Here is a 20,538-nt window from a genome sequence, read left to right on the forward strand (position 1 = left end):
AATCGGCGTATACAGTCTTCTTTATCCTGTGTTTTCATCAAATAACAAATTACAGTGCCATAATTATAATTAACTACTTGCTATTCTGTCCTATGGGCATAGTATGATCTACCGAATCATTCCATATTTACTTTTTTTGTTTAATGTTTTTATTTCTGAGAGAGAGAGAGAGAGAGAGAGAGAGAGAGACAGACAGTGTGAGTAGGGGAGAGGCAGAGAGAGAGGAGACACAGAATCTGAAGCAGGCTCCAGGCTCTGAGCTAGCTGTCAACACACAGCCCGATGCGGGGCTTGAACCCACAAACTATGATATCATGACCTGAGCATAAGTCAGACATTTAACCGACTGAGCCACCCAGGCATCCCATATTTACTTTTTAAAGTTGTTTATTTATTGATTTTATTTTGAGGGAGAAAGAGGGCACGTGCTTGAACAGGGGAGGGGCAGAGAGAATGGGAGACAGAAAGAATCCCAAGCAGGTTCCACACTGTCAGGGCAGGGCCCGACATGGGGCTCTATCACACGAACCGCGAGATCATGACCTGAGCTGAAATCAAGAGTTGGATATTTAACCGGCTGAACCACCCAGGCGCCCGATCATATTTACTTTTCAGAAAATTCTTAATGAATTCAGAATCTAGCTTCCCAGCACGCAGTAAATCAGAGGCAACAAAATGCCAGATTATAGAAATGAAGAATGATGTTGGGGAACCTTGGCATAGGATCTGGCACACCATGAATATTTGTTGATGAAGAGATGGATGGATGGATAGCTGGACAGACAAATGGATGAAGGATTCACTAACTGCAAAGTAAATATAAAAGTGAACCGCAGCAGAGTGAGCCCAGGGCAGTGTGAACACTCAGTCACCGTGGCACATGGACCACAGTGGACCTTAGCAATAACCTTGGTGCAGGCAAGGAAATGAGTTGTCTGGGATCCCCCTGCAAGCCAATGACAGAACAAGGACCTAACACCACACGTTGGGACTCCTGAAGTTCAAGGGGCCTGAACGTGGCGGACCTCAGCCTCCACTGCACCTGCCCACCCCGTCTCCTGCATATTGCTAGTGTGGGAGAGGTGAGAGGGCTGGCAAGAGTCACGGGAGGAACAGAGGGCACTGCAGGACCAGGGACTCCGGATGCTAACTCTCGGGCGAGCCCTGACTCATTACAGAGCTGTGGGTGCCTCCTCCCGCTGCAGATGGCGCACAGCCTTTGTGACACCCAGACAGAATGCGGTGAGTCTACGCCATCCTGGTACCATTCCCTGACTCCTTGCAAGTGCTTGAGAGATCCTTATAGAACAGCTACGGCTCTCCTGTGCAGCGCAGATGGTGGGTACATGTGTGCACATACATGTGTCATCTGTACTGCACGTGTGCACACACCTGAACCCAAGCACTCACATGAGTCCCGGGCTGCTGCCTAGTTCCAGTTGAGTCCCTGGTTATGAAGTGCAGACCTTATTTGTGATGCTGCTTCACTGGAAGGTTTCTTTCACACAGATGCTGTCTTCTAGAGAGACGGGCTTGGATGCAGGGAACAAATACATCTAAGCCGCATTGCAACGCCCTGTTCTACAATTACCACTTAACGGATCTTTACCTACTGGTTTATTTCTTACAGACTGGATCTGGCTATTGGCTTGATGTCATTATTCTCCTAAAGAAAGTCAGAATTGATAGATAGGCGTGGTTCCATAGTTGTTTGGCAGCTCTGGTGTTTTGTTTGTAGAAAACATGTTGTGTGTTCCTGCTTCCTGCTTGAAAACCAAAGCCTCTAGATTTTGAGCCAGAGTCAAAATCAGATTGTACTTGGATACCTTTCGGTTTTCATCAGGAAGGAGGAAGGGTATTCAACTGCACGTTTAAGCCCTGAGTATAAGAGAAACACGAAGGGGAAATCCAAAGGCAAGAAAGGTGGACCAGACTCTTGAAGAGGCCTTTCCTGGCCAGGGTGGGGGGAGGGAAGGAGCTAAAGCAGACCCTTGTCATAGCCCAAAGACAAGCACAAACGCTCTTTGGAGAGATGTGTCTCTCATTCAGGTTCTCAGAGTTCCAAACATCCGCAAAATCTGAGCTCACAACACTAACTACCAAACACAGATGGAAGCAAGCCCTGCCGAATAGGAGCCATCGAGAGCAGTGAACCACACAGCCCTGCCAGCCTTTGTCTTGAGCCCCATCTCTGGCCAGGCTCCCTCCTGCCTCATCTAAGCAGCCAGCCTCCACGTGCCACCATGGCTTTGCGGGAGTTTTCTACGACTTAATTCTCCACAGTTCCCTTCTGTCTGTCACATCAAGTCAGAACTCTTTAGCATGACACAAAAGGGCCTTCACAGTGGAATTCAATGTTCCTTTCCAGATTCATCTCTCCCGACCCAACACTTCTTGCCCAACCAAACCCCCTGTATCCTGGGCTGGACAACCCAGCATCTCTGAATGTGTCATTTACTTTTTTGCCTTCTCACCTCTACAGCTGCTGTTCCCTCCTCCTAGAATGTCTTTCCCCATCTTCTCCAAATGGCAAAAGTGTGCAGTGTGCAGCTCAGTGGCATCGATGAACACTCACAACGTTGTGCAGCCATCACCACTCTCTGGCTCTAAAACTCTTCATCACCCCAAACAGAAGCTTTGTACCCACTGAACCCAAATCCCCATTTCCCCTGCTCCCAGCACCTGCCGGCCATCATTTTCGTCTCTGTGGCTATGGATTGACTCTCCGATACCTCGTGCCGGTGGAATCCTACAATACTTGTCCTGTAATGTCTGGGTTAGTTCACTTCACTTGTTTGCAAGGGTCGTCCATTTGTAGCAGGGTTTCATTTCTTTTTAAGTCTGAATAAGATCCCAGTGTGTGTGTGTGGGGGGGGGGGCCGGATGGCTCAGTTGGTTAAGTGTCTGACTCCAGCTCAGGTCATGAACTCACGGTTGGTGAGTTTGAGCCCCACATCAGGCTCTGTGCTCTCAGCACAGAGCCCACTTCAGATCCTCTGTGCCCCCTCTCTCTCTGCCCGTATCCTGCTCATTCTCTCTCTCTCAAAATAAATAAACTTTAAAACTTTAAAAATAGATCTCATTGTATGTCTATATCATATTGCCCACTTATCCATTGATGGACACTTGAGTTGCTTGTGCTTTTTGGCTATTGTGTGAATAATGGTGCTATGAACACAGGTGCACAAGTATCTGTTTTCAATTTTATTTGTGTTTGTTTGTTTAGAGCATGAGTGAGGGAGGAGTAGCAGGAGAGGGAGAGAGACATGGGCTCAATCTCATGACTGGAAGATCATGATCTGAACCAAAATCAAGAGTCAGACGCTTAACCGACTGAGCCACCTAGGCGCACCCAGTATCAGTTTGCAGTATCTGCTTTCACTTATTTGGGGTATACACTTAGAAGTGGAATTGCTGGGTCAGAGGGTAATTCCACATTTACCCATTAGAGGAATTGGGCATACTGCTTTTTAAAAATCTGCATGGTATTGCCAGCTACATGGTTTTGGAAGCAATCCTACATCTCATTATACCACTTCTTGGGGGGGCAGTAAATTTCCAGAGCTTATTCCCCACCCTGCAGAGACAGAGGCCCAAGAGTAGTATCATGCTTAAGAGCATGGGCCTTCGAGACTCCAGCCCCTCCCACCTATGCAACTTTGGGCAAGCTCCTCACACTTTCTGGGCCTGTTTCTTCATGTGTGGGACAGGAATAACTGTGCCTAGGCTGTAGGGTTGCTGTGAGGACTACATTTGCTGATGCAGTCAATAAACGGCCATCACTTCTGTTATTATTGTGTAGGAAGAATTGTTCTATTGCTGTGACTGAAGAAACACTGAAGTGTAAGAGTCTGAGATGGGGAGTATCTGAAGTTCACAAGCTAAATTCGTTTCAGGGCAAAAGCCACAAACTTTGTCAGTCACAGAAGATGGGGGGGGGGGGGGGGGGGGGTGTTTCTTGGAATACAAGTTCTTTTTAAATCCAAAGTGGCCTGAGAACTGGGCCGGGGTTACTTACAGGTGAGACAGGGAGGTCACGTCTGTGAAGATGCCTTCTTGGAGGGTGGAGATGTCATTGCCATGCAGGGACCTGAGGAGAGAAGAGGCTGTCGGTGCCTCATCCAGGGACAGAGACTCGAGAACTGAAGGGGTGTGTCATGCTTACCCTTGGGTCTCAGTCAATGCCAGAGGGAGCTGGCGCCCTCGCAGAGACCCTGCCCTGCCCTGCTGGCCGCTGGCATGGGAGAGGGAGCCCCTCATAATCCAAGCAGAAGCCTTGTGCCTCAGCCCTTCTCCAGGACTTGTTTTGCCATCAAAGCACCATTTCCATTGACATGACAAATGGAACATGTGTGGCCCTGTGTCCTCTCTCACTTGGTCAGCAAGTTTGGGGGGCGGGGGGGGGCGGTGGTAAGCTCCTTGGTAAAAAAGTTACTACGGCAAGCCATAGGCTGGGGGTAAAGAACGTCCCCATGCCCAGGCAGGGCTGCCAGAGGCTTCGCGCAGATACCCGACTGGCCTTTGTAACAGGCGTGACCAAGGGCTTTGATCACAGGGCAAAAACCTCCCAGTGGGAATTCTTAGAAAAGGCCCACAAATCTCTTGCCGACAACCTCCACCGGAACAGGAAACTCACATGCAAACAAGAGGCATCTTGGATGCCCCGGCCTCCCACTGCTCCCCCAAAACACAGAGTGGGGCAGACAGCAACCCCCATTTCTCAGAGTGTTCCATTCATTCTTCAGCCTCCATGAGGGCCTTGAATGAAAACGGACAGGCCTCCCATCTTTGGATACTACTGGCCCTGCTGGGGCCACAGACACGGAGACATTTCTGCCCACCAGGTGGGCGGCACGGCCCTCTGTGGGTCGGGTCTCCTTGGAGGAGTGAAGAGCGGGGAGACTTACAGCAGCCGCAGGGAGCGCAGCCCCTGGAAGGCCAGAGGCGGGATGCACTGGAGGGCGTTGTAGCTGAGTATCCTGTGGGCAGAGAGGGAGGGGGAGGGAGGGGGAGAGAGAGAGCAGGACAGGGTGCGGGGGATGCCATGCTGCTGACTAGGCCCCCGCAGGCTGGCTCAGCAGCACAATGAAGGAGGCCTGAACACAGAAGAGGGTGTGGGCTGAGCCCCTGGCCTGGTCAGCCCTGTGACCCAGGCATGTCCCCTACCCTTTTATGCCCCTCAGCTCTTAGCTGCAGTGCAGGGACACAAACGATGACAACCTGATGGGTGTTTCCGTGGGTAAGGGGAGATGGTCCCAGTGAAGCCCGCAGCGCGGTGCCCGGCTCTCAGGGAGGCCCCAGTAGGGAGACCCCAGTAGGGAGACTGGGCTCACTCTCTTGTGGAGGTCGCTCTCGCAAGGGATAGAGGCAAGAGCCCTGTGCAGTCGACACCGGACCAGAACCTGCCTCACTTCCAGAGTGGACAGGAGAGGTCCAGGCCCAGCTAGTAATCTAACATCGGGAAGCTGTGGTGGTGACCAAGGCACTATGACTAGCCCCTGTCGTAAAGATGGGGAAACTGAGGCCCTGCAAGGTGAAAGAACTTCACGAGGGTAGCGTAATGAAGTCAGTAAGCTGGGTTTTTAATTCAGCTTCTCGGTTTCCAGAGTTCATAGGCTAAACCCCTCTCCCCAAAAGCTTCCAAATAAATGAATCCATCGAGGGCAGATGGGCGGGTTGACAACAAGGGAGGTGACCCTCACGAGAGCCCCACATGTCCGTCAGCGGATGGACAGATACTGTGGTGTAGCCGTACAGTGGGACACTGCTCCTGGCTGGTAAGAAGGAATGAACTACCCGTGTGTGCAAGGACACGGGGGAATCTCAGAGTAACTGTGCGGGCTGATTCCAAACAGGTAAAACCCCAGGCAGTGTGAACTTGCCCACGGAAAGCCAGAAAGCCGGCTGGCGGCAGCCCCGGGTGGGCTGGGGGGAGGGGCGGGGGGCTGGGAGGGGCGGGGCAGAAGGGTTAGCACAGGGCGTGAGCAGGCTTCTGGGAGTGACGGAAGGGTCCCTGCGTTCACTGTGGTGATGGTCCCAAGGATGTGAACGTAAGTCAGGACGTATCCAATCATAAGCCTTAGGCATGGACAGTTTGTGGGACCAACGGTCCCTCAGATAATAACGAGAGCACAAGATGCTCCTGCCACAGGGACGGGCTGCTTCCCCTGCAGCGGCCGGAGCCACCGAGACCAGGACTTGCCAGCCCAGCATTCTGAACTGTGCTTTGTTGGGGGCCACCCTGGTCATCGCAGGCTGTGTGGCAGCGTCCCCGGCCCCTGCCCACGAGGCGCCGGTGGCCCTTCCTGCCTGGCTCTAGCTGTCACCCCTGGAAATGCTGCCGGCGCTGCCAAATGTCCCCTGGCGGGCAGAATTGCCCTGGTTGCTGGCAGCTTCACATACAGGCTCACGGAGACTCTGAAATGGGAGCCAGTTGATGGGAAGCCTCTGGGGCAAGTAAGTGAAGTGGGTAACCTAGAACCATCATTTCATGGTCTCAGGTCCACCTTCTGCCCCCCGGGGGTCTGGTGGGGTCATGACCCCTCCTTTTTTGGGGGTACTGGCTCTACTGTTTGACCACAGTGGAGTCTCAGGGAAAGTTCTTAAGTTCTTGGCACATTGTCTGTAAGATGAGGTGTTGAGAAGGTGAGGGCCACACCGCGTTAAGCTTCAGGTCAATGTAAGAGCTGCTCACTATTCTCTCCAATTGCTTGGAATGTAATTAAAGCGTCGTTAAAACAACCCAGAATATGGGCACAAAAGTGTTCGGAAGGTCGCCTTTGCAATAGTACGAACTGGAAACAACCCCACTATTCATCCGTAGTGAAATGGGTAAGGGAAGGAGGGTGTATTCCTACTAAGGAGCACTGCACAGCAGTAGAAATGACCAGACCACAGCTTCCCACGAGTGGACCTCACAAACATAATGTTACATAAAAGAAACCAGATACAAAAAATATATATCTTGCACGATTCCATTTACATAAGGTTCAAAAAATGGGCCAAATGAAACTGCATTGTACAGAAGTCCGTATGTAGATGGCAGTGCTACAAAGAAAATCAAAGACGTTGATCACCATCAAAGTCAGGGGAGGGACTCCCTGGAGACCAGAGGGGCAAATGATCAAGAAGGGACCGAGGGAAGGACTTCTGGGAGGGCTGTGCTCTGTTCTATGCCTTAGGTATTTACACGTGTGCTAGCTTTATGATTATTTGTTAAACTGTACTTTATAGGGATTTTTTTTGCATTTTTCTGTAGGTAGGCTATATTTCACAATAAAAAAACAGGTTTTTTTTTCTTTTTAGCTGACAAGGCCGGGCACACTCCCTGGTGGCTGAGGAGTGACCAGTGGGGCTTGAAGAAAGTCTCAATGACATAACGTGCGTGCCCTCTCTCCACCTCCCCACCCCTGGGACTCACAGAGTGGTCAGCTGGCTCATGTTGGTGAAGGAGGAATCGCTCAAGGAGCTGATCTTGTTGTTACTCAAGTCCCTGGAAAAGACGAAAGCATCACTGTTGAGAAGAAAGAAGAACCCAGTGCTGGCTCTCTGCTACAGGCTCCTCCCCTCCCCTACTCTGCCCATGTCCCCTGCCCCTTAGCCAGGCGGCAGCAGGGGCGTGGGGTGGTGGTAGAGAGGGGCACTCCATTCACAATCAGCTACAGCCTTCTGCTCTGCTCCCTGAACTCTCACTGTGTCCTCAGGACTACCCGTTCCCATTTCCTTCCCCAACCCCCCCCCCCCCAACAAGGACAGCCTGGCTCATGCCCCCTCCTACCGTGGACACGCTCCCACCAAAGAAATCAGCCACCTCCTAACTACCAGATTGAGAGGGCTCTGTGCTTTCTCTCTGCTAACACTTCACCAGGCTCCTTCCCAGGCCCTCACACAGTCCTGCCCAGCAGGGTGGGATAGGGGGCGGGGGCGGGGGCGGGGGGGGGGGGGCGGGGGGCGGGGACATGACAATAACAACTTTTTTCAAATGAAGCAGAGTGATCAAGTAACCCACCCCAGGTCCCGGGTCACGACTGATACCCCACTTCTCAAGCTCCTGGCTTCCCTCTCCACACATGCAACAGCGTCCCCGCTTATGAACTCCCCTCCAGAGACAGTCCAGCTCCAGGCCACAGCTTGCACTTTCCCTACCCACCTGGTCCGCAGCCCCAAGGACCCAGAAACACTGCCCTACCTGCCCCCTCCTCTCTCTTAGCCTCCTCCTTCATTTCTGCTTACTCCAGCCATCTCTTTCCCTGGCTTCTGTCTCAGACTCTCTCCCCTACAGCTTTGTTCCCTTTCCATCCGACTTCCTCATGGGTGGCACCACCTCAATCTAAGACACAAATCTGACTAGGTCACTTCCCTGCCAAATCCCACAGCGGCTCCCCTTTGCCTAAAAAATTAGCCCAGCCACTGCTAGGTGCTCCGGATTCTGGCCCACTCTCCCTCACTGCCTCCCACATGCCTGGCATAGGTTTGCTCACTTCCTGAAATTCTCTTGCCCCTGTTCCCTCTGCCCACGGGTGAGTTCTGCCTCTGTCCCGGCCCCACACTGAGTTCATCACCCTCTGCTTTGAGCCACATCCCTAATGCGCATTTACCTCTGCTGGAACACCCGTCCCACATCTCCCTCCTGCATGCCCCCCAGACCACCACCTCTGGCAGATAGCCCGTGACTTAGGGGCCTTCATCATATATCCTCACTTGTAGAACACGAAACCACGCACCCTGCCTTCATTTCCTCTTAGTAAATGTTCCTCTAACTCCTCTCATTCAAGACTGGTCTGTTGTTCTTAGGATACACTTTAGTCCTTCTCTGAGCTCTCAGCACACCGTGTGGTCCCTGCTTGGGATGGGCAAGGACCGGCCCCCATCGGCCCTCTCTGCCTCCTTTCCTCCCAAAGGCATCCAAGCCACCAGGGCAGCTGCCTCAAATTAGAGAGAACGGCCATCTATGTCTTGGCTATTCTGTCACCAGCCACCAAATCACTGTCCTCCTCCCACCCCTCACACCATTGGAACAGTCAAAACTCATCTGCCAGGACTTTAGCAAAGGCAGATACACCAGAACTTCAAGATCCTGTGAGCCAGTGCTGCTCAAAGTAGCCAGTCCCTGAACTGAATGTCCCACAACAAGGACCTTGTGCCAAAGTGCAATCACCACGACACTAAACACACAACTTGGTTTAGCTAACGTTCTTTTTATAGTGGCACTTCTCAGTGAAGGAAGCAAGACACTGATTTACATTCTGGGGCAAGTTTCCTACCCAACTGTGGACCCATTACAAACAGTTCTCTAGTGGCCATTGGTCTACAGACCACACTTTGAGTAGCACTGCCCCAAGCCAAACTAACGTGGAATGTTCTCTGGACTTCTTTTTGGGAAAATCTAGCCAATGAGCACACCAAGACAATTGGAGAGAGGTGTTAATTAGGCTGGAAGGCGAAGAGAAAATGAAGTCCTTCTGAGGCTTAGTTCATATATTTTCATGGAGTGGAAAGGGTCAAAGGTGGGAATAACAGAAAAAGAGATGTTAGCCTGAAGAAAAACTTAGTCACAGACGTGTATTTGTAGCTGTCCTGTTTCATGTTTGGTTTGGGGGCCGAGCTTGGACTGAGAAGCTTTCCATCAGCCTCTACTTCTGCTCTGGCTCCTTCCTTTGCCAGGATGACCCTCATTAACAATAATTCTCAGGCCAGATGGAGGCTTGGGGTGTCGGCTACGGAGAAGTGGACAGGGTCCAACTCAAGGGATTCTGGAATCATGCCATTCCCAAGTGTGGCCACTAGGTGGCAACACAGTTCTATCCACTGACATCCAGGGAGGGAAGGGGCAAAATAAAAACCAGATCAGCTGGAAGCAGGGTGGGCGCGGAGGGGATTCCAGAAAAGCTGGAGCCAGAGGGTTAGATACCAGTGGCCCCCCTGTCTTCTAAGGCAGGCCTGGGATCCTCAAGAGGCCCGGATACTCACACAAGCTGCAGGTACTTGAAGGTAGACAGCTGTCCCGGAACCAGTGTGAACTGGTTCCCATCCAAGTAGCTACAGGAGAGAACACGACAGTTAGCACGGTGCTAGAGGAGCCTCCCCTGCAGCCAGGGCCTTCCAGTTCCTCTCCTCCCCTACATGCAGACCACACAACTGGCCCAGAATCACTAACTGGAGGAGGAAATATGTGGTTTCTTAGGCATTCGGGTAGATGCCACCAAAGCACTTGGTCAAAGCACTGAGACACAGCCTCCCTTGGCTTCCTAGCTGCCCCTGCCTCGCCCGCTCAGCCTCCTCCCTGTAGGTGGGTGCTACCCAGGGCTCAGTGCTGGGCTCCTCACCCCCCCCCTGCGGTTTTCTTGGCCAGACAGGTCAGATCTGTATATTAGTCCTCTTGGGCACACCTGCCAGACCCCTCACCAGCTCGCAAGTCCCCCCCTCCACCTGCTAGCTCCCATGGGAGCCCCAGACCCAACCTGCCCACCCCTGAGCTCAGTCTCTCACACCCTGGCTGGTTCGCCTGACTCCCAGCATCATACCCATGATCCCAACCTCCCAGGCTCAGGCTCCTGGGGGTCATTCTCCTCCTCACTCAACAGCGCCCCCTAGCTGCTGGCTCTCCTGCCCACTGGCCTCTGCTCATTTGCTGTGTCCTGCTCTCCCATCTCCCCTGAAGGCATACGGTCACCCATGCCTGGGCTCCTCAGCCGCCTCCGTCTGTTCCTCCACCTCGGCCTCCCTTCTGGGACCCACTCTATACACTGCCACCCAAGCTGTTGTTCCCAAAGCCCAGCCCACCAAAAATCCTTGTAACATTCCCTAAGGTCCCCCACGTCTGCAAGGTGGAGCTTGGGATTCAAGATGCTGTGAAGGTCCCCTGTCCTCCCAGACATCCTTGCTAAGCAGGGATCCAGGGGCCAGGAGCTGAAACCCCAGCTGGGCTCCTTGCCCGGGACCCCCACCAGCTGCAGCCCTCAGGATGGCTCACCCCCACCACCGGGGATCCAGAGAGCAGCAGAATCAGGGCTTTACCCACCCTGACCCATCACTCTGGGTCATACAGAGTGACTTCCCACCCATCTCATGTGATCCTCTCAACGGCTCTTCTCAATACACCCTAGTGGCCCGATTTTACAGCTGGGAAAATGGAAGCCTAGAGAAGTCAAGTGATTTTTCCCAGCCTCTGAACTTTAGCATCCTCAGTCACAGAAGGCAGCCTGCCCCACTTGTCCATTATGCTCAGGGCTGCTAGGAGGCGCCAAGGAGGGAATGGAACACTGACAGATGAGAGAAAACTGGGCAGGGACACAGGACAAGGGCTGCAGTGGGTGCTGTGCCTGTGAGGAAACAGTCTGCCTTGCTGGCAATGAAAGAAACACAATGAAAACCTCACGCGCTCCCCATAGGGAAGGAAAAGCGCAGCTACAGAGGCCTGGAGGGACCCATCCCAGGGGGCAGGATGAGTCGGGGACTGACCACAGCCTCTTATTTGAGGGTGTCAGTTGAAGCAGCCCCGCTCTCCTGTCTGTGGCCCACACGGACACCCGCACCTCCCCGTAAGCTCGGACGCCACATCTGCATCCGCACTTAGCCCATGGTGCCCAGTACCGACAACGGGGGTGGCCAAGAAGGCCATTTCCACACCCAGCCCTCTGGGGTGCGAGGGCAATGACCTCTCTGGAAGGCCATCCTGCAAAAGGCAGCGAGAGTCTTAGCAATGCAGCACTCTTTGACGAGCTCCCTCATAGAAGGGAGCTTCGCCTGGGTGAATTCTCTTAACAGTAAAACATCGGAAACAACTCTCAGATGAAGGGGGGCTTTGTTATATAGATCATAGCAGATTCGTGTGGTGGAGCCGCGCAGCCAGCAGAAGCAGCTGCTGTGAGGGTTTTCATGACAGAGGGGATGCTCGTGAGAGGAGGCGAAGGGGCCAGCGTAATGTTACTTCTTATTTTAAAAGCAGGCTTCCGCTTAGAGCGAGGAAGCACTCGCCGTGGGAGCCTCAGAGACGGGTCCAGCAGAAGCTCAGGGCCTTCCTGGAACCCGCGCCTCCCACAACGCCCTCACTCCGAGCCCCCATCAGCTGTTCTTGCTGACCTTGCCCCTGCTGCCAGGCCTGCGGCCACTCACAGTTCTGTGACGTTCTTGGGGATGCCTTTGGGCAGGACCTGGAGGTGCTTGTTGCTGCAGCGGACCACCGTGTCCAGGCAGGCGCATTCCGGGGGGCACTGGGGGCGGGGCAGGCAGCCCCCCTCCTCTTGGCCTGGGGAGGAAGGTGCAAACACATGTCAGTGAGGGGACAGGTCTTCCTGGGGCCTCTTATGCCTGGGGCTGCGCTCCTGGGTGTCTCAGAACAGAAGCCCCTCTCTGACACTGCCCCAGGCACCAGTAGGTCCCCTCTTGGCTGCACCCCTTCCTACCAGGGACAAAGGCCCTTGGATCATTTTGAGGTTAAGATGAGTCTTGGGTCAATCTCTTCTGCCTTGGGTTCAAGGTGGACCTCAGCCCAGAAGGAGGATGGCAACCATCCCATTTCTGGAGCACCTACTATGCATCAGACACTATATTGAACATAATCTCTTTATTTTTTTAAATTTTTTAAAATTTTTATTTATTTCTAGGGGGGAGAGAGAGAGACAGCGCGAGCAGGGGAGGGTCAGAGAGAGAGGGAGACACAGACTCTGAAACAGGCTCCAGGCTCTGAGCTGGCAGTCAGCACAGAGCCCGACGCGGGGCTCGAACCCACGAACCGCGAGATCATGCCCTAAGCGAAAGTCGGACGCTTAACCGACTAAGCCACCCAGGCGCCCTGAACATAATCTCTTTAACAAGAAAGAATGCAAGCACCACGGGGACAGAGACTTGTCTCTGCTCTTTTGCTCACAGGAGGAGTCCAGCACCCAGAGTTGGGGCTGGCACACGGGAGCCCTCAACATAGATCAACTGAATGAGTAAATGAAAGGTTTTATACTTTACTGAGATCTGGACAGATTACATAACTTGCTCAGCTCAGAAGGCTGGTCAGAGATACCCCACAACTGGCCAACATGGACTCTGAGCTCCTTCCATCACACCTCCTTCATTTATTCATTCACTTATCCCGTAAATGTTACCGGGTATGCCTTCCTCTCTTCTGACAGGGTGTAGGAGGAACAATAAGGGCAGCATGGTAGGAGCTGCCGGGGGCACTGGGGAGCAGGGGACAGAGGCTACCGGTTACGGAGGGCAGCTGTGCGCAGGCGTCATGTGATACAGAACTCCCTGAATCCTCAAAACATCTCTCCGGTGGATGTGCTATCAGCCCATTACAGGGATGAGGAAACTAAGGGCAGAGTGGTTAAGTAACGTGCCCAACGTCCCCCAGTCTGGAAAAGGGGGCATAGGACTCTCCCTCTGTCTCTGCCCACCCCCACTCTCTCACTCTCTCAAAATAAATAAATACACTTTAAGAAAAAAAGAAAAAGAAAAAGGAACAGAATTTTTGGGTGGGGGATGGATAAAATTGGCAATGGTGATTAAGGAGGGCACTTGTAAGAAGCCTGTGTGATGGATGGAATTGTTGAATCACTATACTGTACGCCTGAAGCTAAAATAATACTGTATGTTAACTATACTAGAAATTAAGATAAAATTAAATTTTAAAAAGAAACAAATTTTTTAAAGACTAGGAAGTTCTTACTGTATAAAATGATATGCAAATATATATGTGAGTAGTATGGAATTTTTTAAAATAGGAAGTAAAACTGCTCTAGGAAATCCACTGACTTTGTTTAGAAAACCACGCTGACCTTCTCTCTTGGTGTGAAAGTTGAAGCTCCTTGCCTGGGCCGGTCTGGGAGCTGAACTGCCCCCTGGAAGCAGGCTGAGAGAGGGCGGGAGGAGGCCGGGTGGGGGGCTGGAGTTCCCTACTGAAGGCAGCGGGGAGAAACTCCCTGTGACTGGGCTCAGGGACAGGCAGGATGATTGCTCTATTCTCAACCTCACCCCTTCCCCGGGGGTGGGGGGAGGTGCGGCAACTCTGCCTCCAGCAGCTGCCTTGCCTGCAGGGAGCTCTGTGGGAAATCGCCTGGCCGGAATGGGGCCACTATGCTCTGCGTGGGGAGGGCTAGCAGGGAGGGGGCTCAGGAAAGAGGCTGGGACTCTGAAGTGACAAGTGATCAGGTTTCCCACGTGGAGGATGGGGCCTGAGAAGGTCCCACTGCACATCATGGACAGGGTAAGCCCGTAAGTCTGGGGCACGGAGGAACCGCCAAGAGGCAGATCCCTGGCTTAGGCACACTGATGTTAAAAAATACACTAAAATGTAGGGGCTCCTGGGTGGCTCAGTCTGTTAAGTGTCCAACTCTTGATTTTGGCTCAGGTCATGATCTTGTGGTTTTGTGGGTTCGAGCCCTATGTCGGGGCTTTGCACTGACAGCCCGGAACCTGCTTGGAATTCTGTGTCTCCCTCTCTATCTCTGCCCCTACCCTACTCACCCTGTGTCTCTCTCAGTCTCAAAATAAATAAACTTTTAAAAATTACACTCAAATGTAGGGGCGCCTGGGTGGCTCAGTTGGTTAAGCATCTGACTCTTGATTTCGGCTCAGGTCAGAATCTCACAGTCGTGAGTTCAGGCTCCAAGCTATCAGTGTAGAGCCTGCTTGGGATTCTCTCTCTCCTTCTCTCTCTGCTTCTCTCCCATGTACTCTCTCTCTCTCTCAAAATAAATAAACATTTAAAAAATACACTAAAATGTGAACTGTGATTTTCTCTGAGTGATAGGATCATAGGTAACGTATATCTCCTTCTTTTATCTATTCTTTCCCATTGTTTAAACAATAACCATGTTATTGCTCTTAAAATCCCCGGAGGACACCAGGAGGCAGGCGTGGGACTAAGAGTGGGTCTCCCTGATCCCGGCCCACCCCCCACGCCCCACCAAGGCCCAGGGCCACCCTTCCCTGCAGGAAACTCTTCAGGGCTGGCTGCCCGCCTCTCCCCTCCCACCCAGGGTCCAACCACTTACCATCCTCACACCTGAAGTCAGGGAAGGCCACGTCCTGCAGCGGGATCTGCCGCAAGAAGTCTGGGTTCTGGCACCGCGGGTTCCCCGTCACAATCTTCCTCCTCCGTAGCCAGTCCCCCAGCCAGGCCAGCTGACAGTTGCAGTTGAAAGGGTTGGCCAGAAGGTTTCTGGAAGAGAAAGCATGTGACCAGCAACACACCTGCCAGGCTGGGTTTCCCTGCAAAGCCCTCTCGCCCCACCATGGGCGGGCCAGGCGGCCACCCGCACTCTTTCCCAGGTGACCAGCAGTTACCGAGACGTGGCATTCTGACGTGGTGGGACCCCACAGACCACAAGAGCCCAACACCCGCAGTGAGTCCTTTCAAGTAACCACCCTGCGGAGGGCGGCCGGAGGGGCGCTGGGGTTGGATGCTGGGGCCAGACTTACAGTGTGGACAGGGCCTGGAGGGTGTCGAAGGCCCCGGGGGAGATGGTGGCAATCTGGTTGTCGTAGAGTGAGAGCAGGCGGACATTGCGCAGGCCCGTGAAGCTGTCGTTGTGGATGCAGCTGATGCGGTTATTCCTCAGCATCCTGGGGAGCGGGAGGGGAAGCCGGCGCTGTGCCCACGGCCTCCCACCTGCCGGTGCCTTGCCCAGTGGGGGCCTCTCACAGATTCTCCCCGCGCCCAGGCTCCCCTCCTGCCCCCCGCCCCACCTCGGGATGCACTCCCGTCCACCCTGCCTGTGCAGCGCCCACACCGCCCAACCGCCGCCTTCTCTCCCTGGGTGCCCAGGGCCTTCCCCACCCCCAGCCCACCCTCTGCACCAACACCCAGGACACTTGCCTAAAACCTAAACCCAGTCGTGTCCCTGTCAGCCGGAGGCCCCAGTGGCTCCCCAGCTACCCATAGAATGTTTCCTCTCCTTACTGTGCCCGCAAGAGCCAGCCCAGTCCAGTGCCTGCCCACCTTCCGGGAGAGCGATCCACCCTGGACTCCTCTGTCCTGCAGGTGAGCATGGGGGTGTGTGGTGCCTTGCTCTGGCTATGCTGGCCATCTAGAATGACCCCATTCCTCATTTATACCTGCTGAAGTCCCTGTTTACCCTCAAAAACCTGGCTCAAATCCCCTCCCCAACCAAAACCAAAACCAAGCTGGACACAGAATAGACAATTCACAAAGGAAATTAAAATGGTTTATGAACACTGATAAAAGATGTTTAAACACACTAGTAATCAAGTACATGTAAGCAATATTGAACCTTTGCCCGATAAAGTGCACAATAACTAAAATATAGTAATAATGCCCAGGGTTGGTATGGGTGAATGGGCACTTTCATACGTGGGCCAGCAGGAGAATCACGTGGGGCCTTCCTGAAAGTGAGAGGTAGGCAGCAAAGACCTTAAGAGGGCTTCGTGCTTTCATCCAGCAAGGCTTCTTTTAGGAACTTATCAATAGGGAATAATCCTAGATGGACACAGAATTTCATGATAAAGCTATAAATCACAACTTTGCTCATAATAAAAAATTAAGAGAGCCTGAATTTCTGGGGTGCCTGGGCAGCTCAGTTAAGCATATGACTCTTGATTTCAGCACAGGTCATGATCTTACAGTTTGTGGGTTCGAGCCCCACATCGGTCTCTGTGGTGAGGGCAGCAGAGCCTACTTGGGATTTTCTCTTTCCCTCCCTCCCTTTCTGCCCCTCCCCTGCTCACATGCACTAGTGTAAACACGTGCTCTCTATCAAAAAAATAAACATTAAAAAACAGATAAAATAGCCTGAATTTCCTGTAATTATATAATACATAGTCCTTCAAAATGATGTTGTAAAAGAAATTTTAATGGTATGTAAAGGTGCCCACATTGTGTTTAAGGACAAAGCAGGTTACCAAATGGATTCTAGGATTCCGTTCAGAAGCACCCACACGTAAGCACGCAGGTGTATGGGTGCACGTGCGTGTCACAAGTACATACATGGATACACAAGACTGGAGACACAGTGGAGGCGGACAGTTAACAGCACTCGCCTGTGTGTGCTGGAGGGGTTAGGGCACTTTCTTCTTGCTGCCTCTGCCCCAGCGCCAGCCCTTCCCCCTCCTCCAGCCCATCCACACCTTCCTCAGAAAGAACCCATGTGACTGGCTGAATAGCACACTATGCCCTCGTTCAAGGGCTACAAAGTATAGAGAAGAACGTGAACAGCTGGGAAAAACAGTCCCACTAGATTCACATGTGAAAAAACCAAGTGGCAAAACACAGCGCAAAAGGAATCTCCTTTCTGTGAACCAAACCAACCAAACAATAACAAAAAACAGCAACAAATCCCCCCCAGAACCCACAGGGAACCCCTTCATGTATTCATTTCCTTTACACAAGTTGCATGACGCGTGCTCTGAAGATGGGCGGATGGCCCTATAGCAGGGCTGGGAGTTAAACCCTCCAGCTGGCGGCTGGAGCTGTGCTACCCCTATAGCGGCCCTACGCTGCTCAGAGTCAAATGAATTAAAGTGAACTGAAATTCCAAATGTCGTGACTCAACAGCACCTGCCCCCTGTCAATAACTGAACGGCCACATGTGACTACTGGCTAGACGGTGCAGACGCGGGACACCTCTTCCACTGTAAGAAGTCCAACTGGACAGGGCTGTCTACCGCGTGCTCGAAAGGTCGGTGTGGCCATGTGAAGAGCTAGTGCCACCTCGGGGCGGGGGGGGCTCTGCAGCATTCGGGGGGGGGGTGGATGACCCCAGGATCCTCTTGAGCCCCGATGTGGGGTTAGCTCTGGCTGGACTCTGGCTCATGGGATCCCAGACTCCCAGAGATAATGGGCCATCCCTGCTCCCCCCTCTGCACTGGCTCAGTCACCTCAGCAGTGTCCCTGCCTTGGGGCCACCCAGGCCTCCTGCCCGCAGCCATGCCGGCCACTCCTGAACTAAATACACGTGCGGTGCTCTGGCAGCCTGATCAGAGGGCAGGGGGGACTTCCCAAAGGGTCCACCCCCACCCACCCCTTCACCAGGCACCGACCCCACACCCCAGGAAACAAGAAAGCAGGCCTCAGTACGGTTACCAACATCTGACCACATGCCGCCCTGCAGACCCTGACCGCAGACCTCATACACCCTCTGCTGCCCCTCTCCTCCTCCTGCAACCCTCTCTCTGAATGCAGACAGTGACACTCCAGCTTGCTTTTGCCTCTTGCCTCCTGGCCCTGCTCCCTGGCTGCACACTTACAGGGTCCTCAAGCCGTCCAGGCCCCGGAACATGCCGCTCCGGATGGACTCCAGCTGGTTGGCGGTCAGGTGCAGCTCGCTCACAGAGGCCGCGCCCTCAAAGGCCCCATCTTCTATTTCCGACACCTTGTTGTTGCTCAGATTGCTGGACAGAAGGCGGCAGAAAGATCGTGGAGCTGAGGCCCCTCCCCCACCTTCCTGCAAACCCCTGCAGGGGAGCCCCGCCCCCAGGAACCACCCCCCCCCCACACACAATATTTTCCTTCTCCCTCCCCAGCTAGAGTCCTGGCCACAACCTCCCTGCCAATGGGTAACTCACATCTTCTTCAGATGAGTGAGTTTTTTAAATATCCCAGTGGCCTCCAGGATGGAAATCTCATTGTTGTTTAATCGTCTGTAAGAGGCAATGGAAAGAACTTACACATTCATAAATGACAGACATTAGAGTATTTTCCAAATTGAGAATATTTGGGACTCAAACAAAGGGGCACCCAGAAGACTTTAACTGGCAAAGCGAACCGATTCTCTATCAAAGGAAGGACGGATGAGGGTGCTGGGGGCGAATGGGGATATTTTTAAAACTGAAAATGCCATGAAAACGTATGTACTCGAATGACAGATATGTTTAGCTGTTCATGCACATAGGCACTTATATTTTTAAAGAAAAGAAAATAAAGTATGGCCTAAGGTCCAACTTGATCTAATAGAATCACATCTCCCAGAAGGCAAGAGCCTGACTGGGAGAAGCCACCCCTGGCTCAGGCCCTGCCTGCCAGAGACTGGAAGGTCTGGAGGCTGTGAATCAGCAGCCGAGGGGCTTCGCCCGGGAGGTGCTTCTGGCCAAAGCTGCCCAAACAGGGCCGGACCAGAGGAAAGCCCAGAGTGGATCGCGTAGGGCTAGCAGGACCGGGGCCCGGCGAGGGTGTGGAGGGGCTGGGGGCCCTCACAGCTCGGCCGTGGACTGGGGGATGCGCTCGGGGATCTTGGTGAGCTTCAGGTTGGAGCACTCCACCAGGCTGGCTTCGCAGCGGCACTTGTGGGGACAGACCACGTCGCTGTTGCACTCGCTGTTCAGCTGGTAATCCTCCGTGCCTACAGTCAGAGGGCAGGGGCGGGAGGCCGAGGGGCCCAGGGCAGGGTCTCCCCAGCCCCCTCAGCCTGTTGCCCCTGCTCACCCGCTGCCACCGCCCCAACCTCCCCCCTCCCCAGGCTGGCCTTGGCCTTCCCCCGCTGGCTCTCCTACCTGGAATGAAGTACTGCTCTTTGGCTGGGGAGAGAAGCAGAAACACCATGAAGCTGGAATCCTCTAGGATGTGCAGAAAGAGCCCAGGCCCCAATCCCACTGCCCAGGAGTGGGCACCCCAGGAACAACACTAGGGTCCCAAATCAGGGCTTCCATGTGAAGGCTGTGCCACAGAGCACAGATGTTCCCCGGGCCATGCTGATGCTGGGGTGGTACCACCCCTAACTGAAACTCTAGGGGAGCACCCAGGCCACGGCAATGCTCATGAGCAATGGCACAAGATGGTGTGGGGCAGAGAGGCCCCAGGCCCCAGACCAGGCTGCGGGCTCAGAAGCTGACTCACACTGTCCCCAGGCAGCTTCTGCTGCCCCAGAGCCCAGGGGAGGCAGCTCTCTCCCTGAGGAGAGTTCCCAGGCTTCTCGTCTGAAAAGCAGTAGCATGAAAGCAAACTGACCTGGGAGCAGAGGAACCTGGGTCCTTGTGTGGCCAGTCCTCCCTCAGGGACCTTCAGCCAGCCCTACCCTTCCTTGAGCCCCAGTAAAATGAGGGGTGGGGCTGTCCACCCGTTCAGATCCAAGTCCACAGTCTTAGGACTACCTGCTCTGAGAAGGTCTCCAGTGGCCCAGGACACCCCTGTTGGAGCTGTCCAGAAAACACCCCCCGGGCCCCTCGGCAGACTGAAGACAGGCAGGCAGGTGGACAGACAGACAGGTGGGCAAGCAGGCAGCTACCTGAGCACCGGAACTTCTTGCTCTTGATCTGCCCAATGCGCTTGTTGGCAAGGCGCCGGGGGCTGGCGCAGCGGGCCCCGCTCGTCTCAATGGGGTTGGTACGCAGGAAGTCTGCCAGCCCCTTGAGGTTACAGTCGCAGATGAAAGGGTTCTGTGCCAGATGCCTGTCCAAAGGGGGCATCAGAGTGGGGGTCAGAGACAGAGTTGCAAACTTGCGCTGACCTCCGCCTGGATAGGGCCTCGCGCCTCCCAGTGGCTCGAAGCCCAGGGCTGGCCCAGGGGGGAGATGCACCACCTGGGGCCACCCCCCACCCCCCGGCACACCCATCAACTGGAGAAGCCTTGCCAGAGAGGGATCGCAGCA

The 20,538-nt window shown here is 53.7% G+C and overlaps 1 protein-coding gene across 1 annotated transcript in view; it reads right to left on the reverse strand.

Moving 5' to 3' along the window:
• Positions 1-20,538, reverse strand: part of SLIT1 (slit guidance ligand 1) — a 173,369-nt gene that overhangs the window by 17,802 nt on the left and 135,029 nt on the right. The window contains exons 14-25 of the mRNA XM_039230187.1: positions 20,175-20,338; positions 19,444-19,467; positions 19,148-19,292; positions 18,520-18,594; positions 18,202-18,345; positions 15,418-15,561; positions 14,991-15,157; positions 12,115-12,247; positions 9,970-10,038; positions 7,421-7,492; positions 4,908-4,979; positions 4,019-4,090 (exon numbers count right to left, since the gene is read on the reverse strand). Of these exons, the coding sequence (XP_039086118.1) occupies positions 4,019-4,090; positions 4,908-4,979; positions 7,421-7,492; positions 9,970-10,038; positions 12,115-12,247; positions 14,991-15,157; positions 15,418-15,561; positions 18,202-18,345; positions 18,520-18,594; positions 19,148-19,292; positions 19,444-19,467; positions 20,175-20,338 (1,281 nt within the window). The remainder of the gene's footprint in view (positions 1-4,018; positions 4,091-4,907; positions 4,980-7,420; positions 7,493-9,969; positions 10,039-12,114; positions 12,248-14,990; positions 15,158-15,417; positions 15,562-18,201; positions 18,346-18,519; positions 18,595-19,147; positions 19,293-19,443; positions 19,468-20,174; positions 20,339-20,538) is intronic.

This window comes from Hyaena hyaena, unplaced genomic scaffold (genome assembly GCF_003009895.1).
Source record: "Hyaena hyaena isolate Hyena2069 unplaced genomic scaffold, ASM300989v1 scaffold_44, whole genome shotgun sequence".
In the NCBI taxonomy this organism is placed as follows: domain Eukaryota; kingdom Metazoa; phylum Chordata; class Mammalia; order Carnivora; family Hyaenidae; genus Hyaena; species Hyaena hyaena.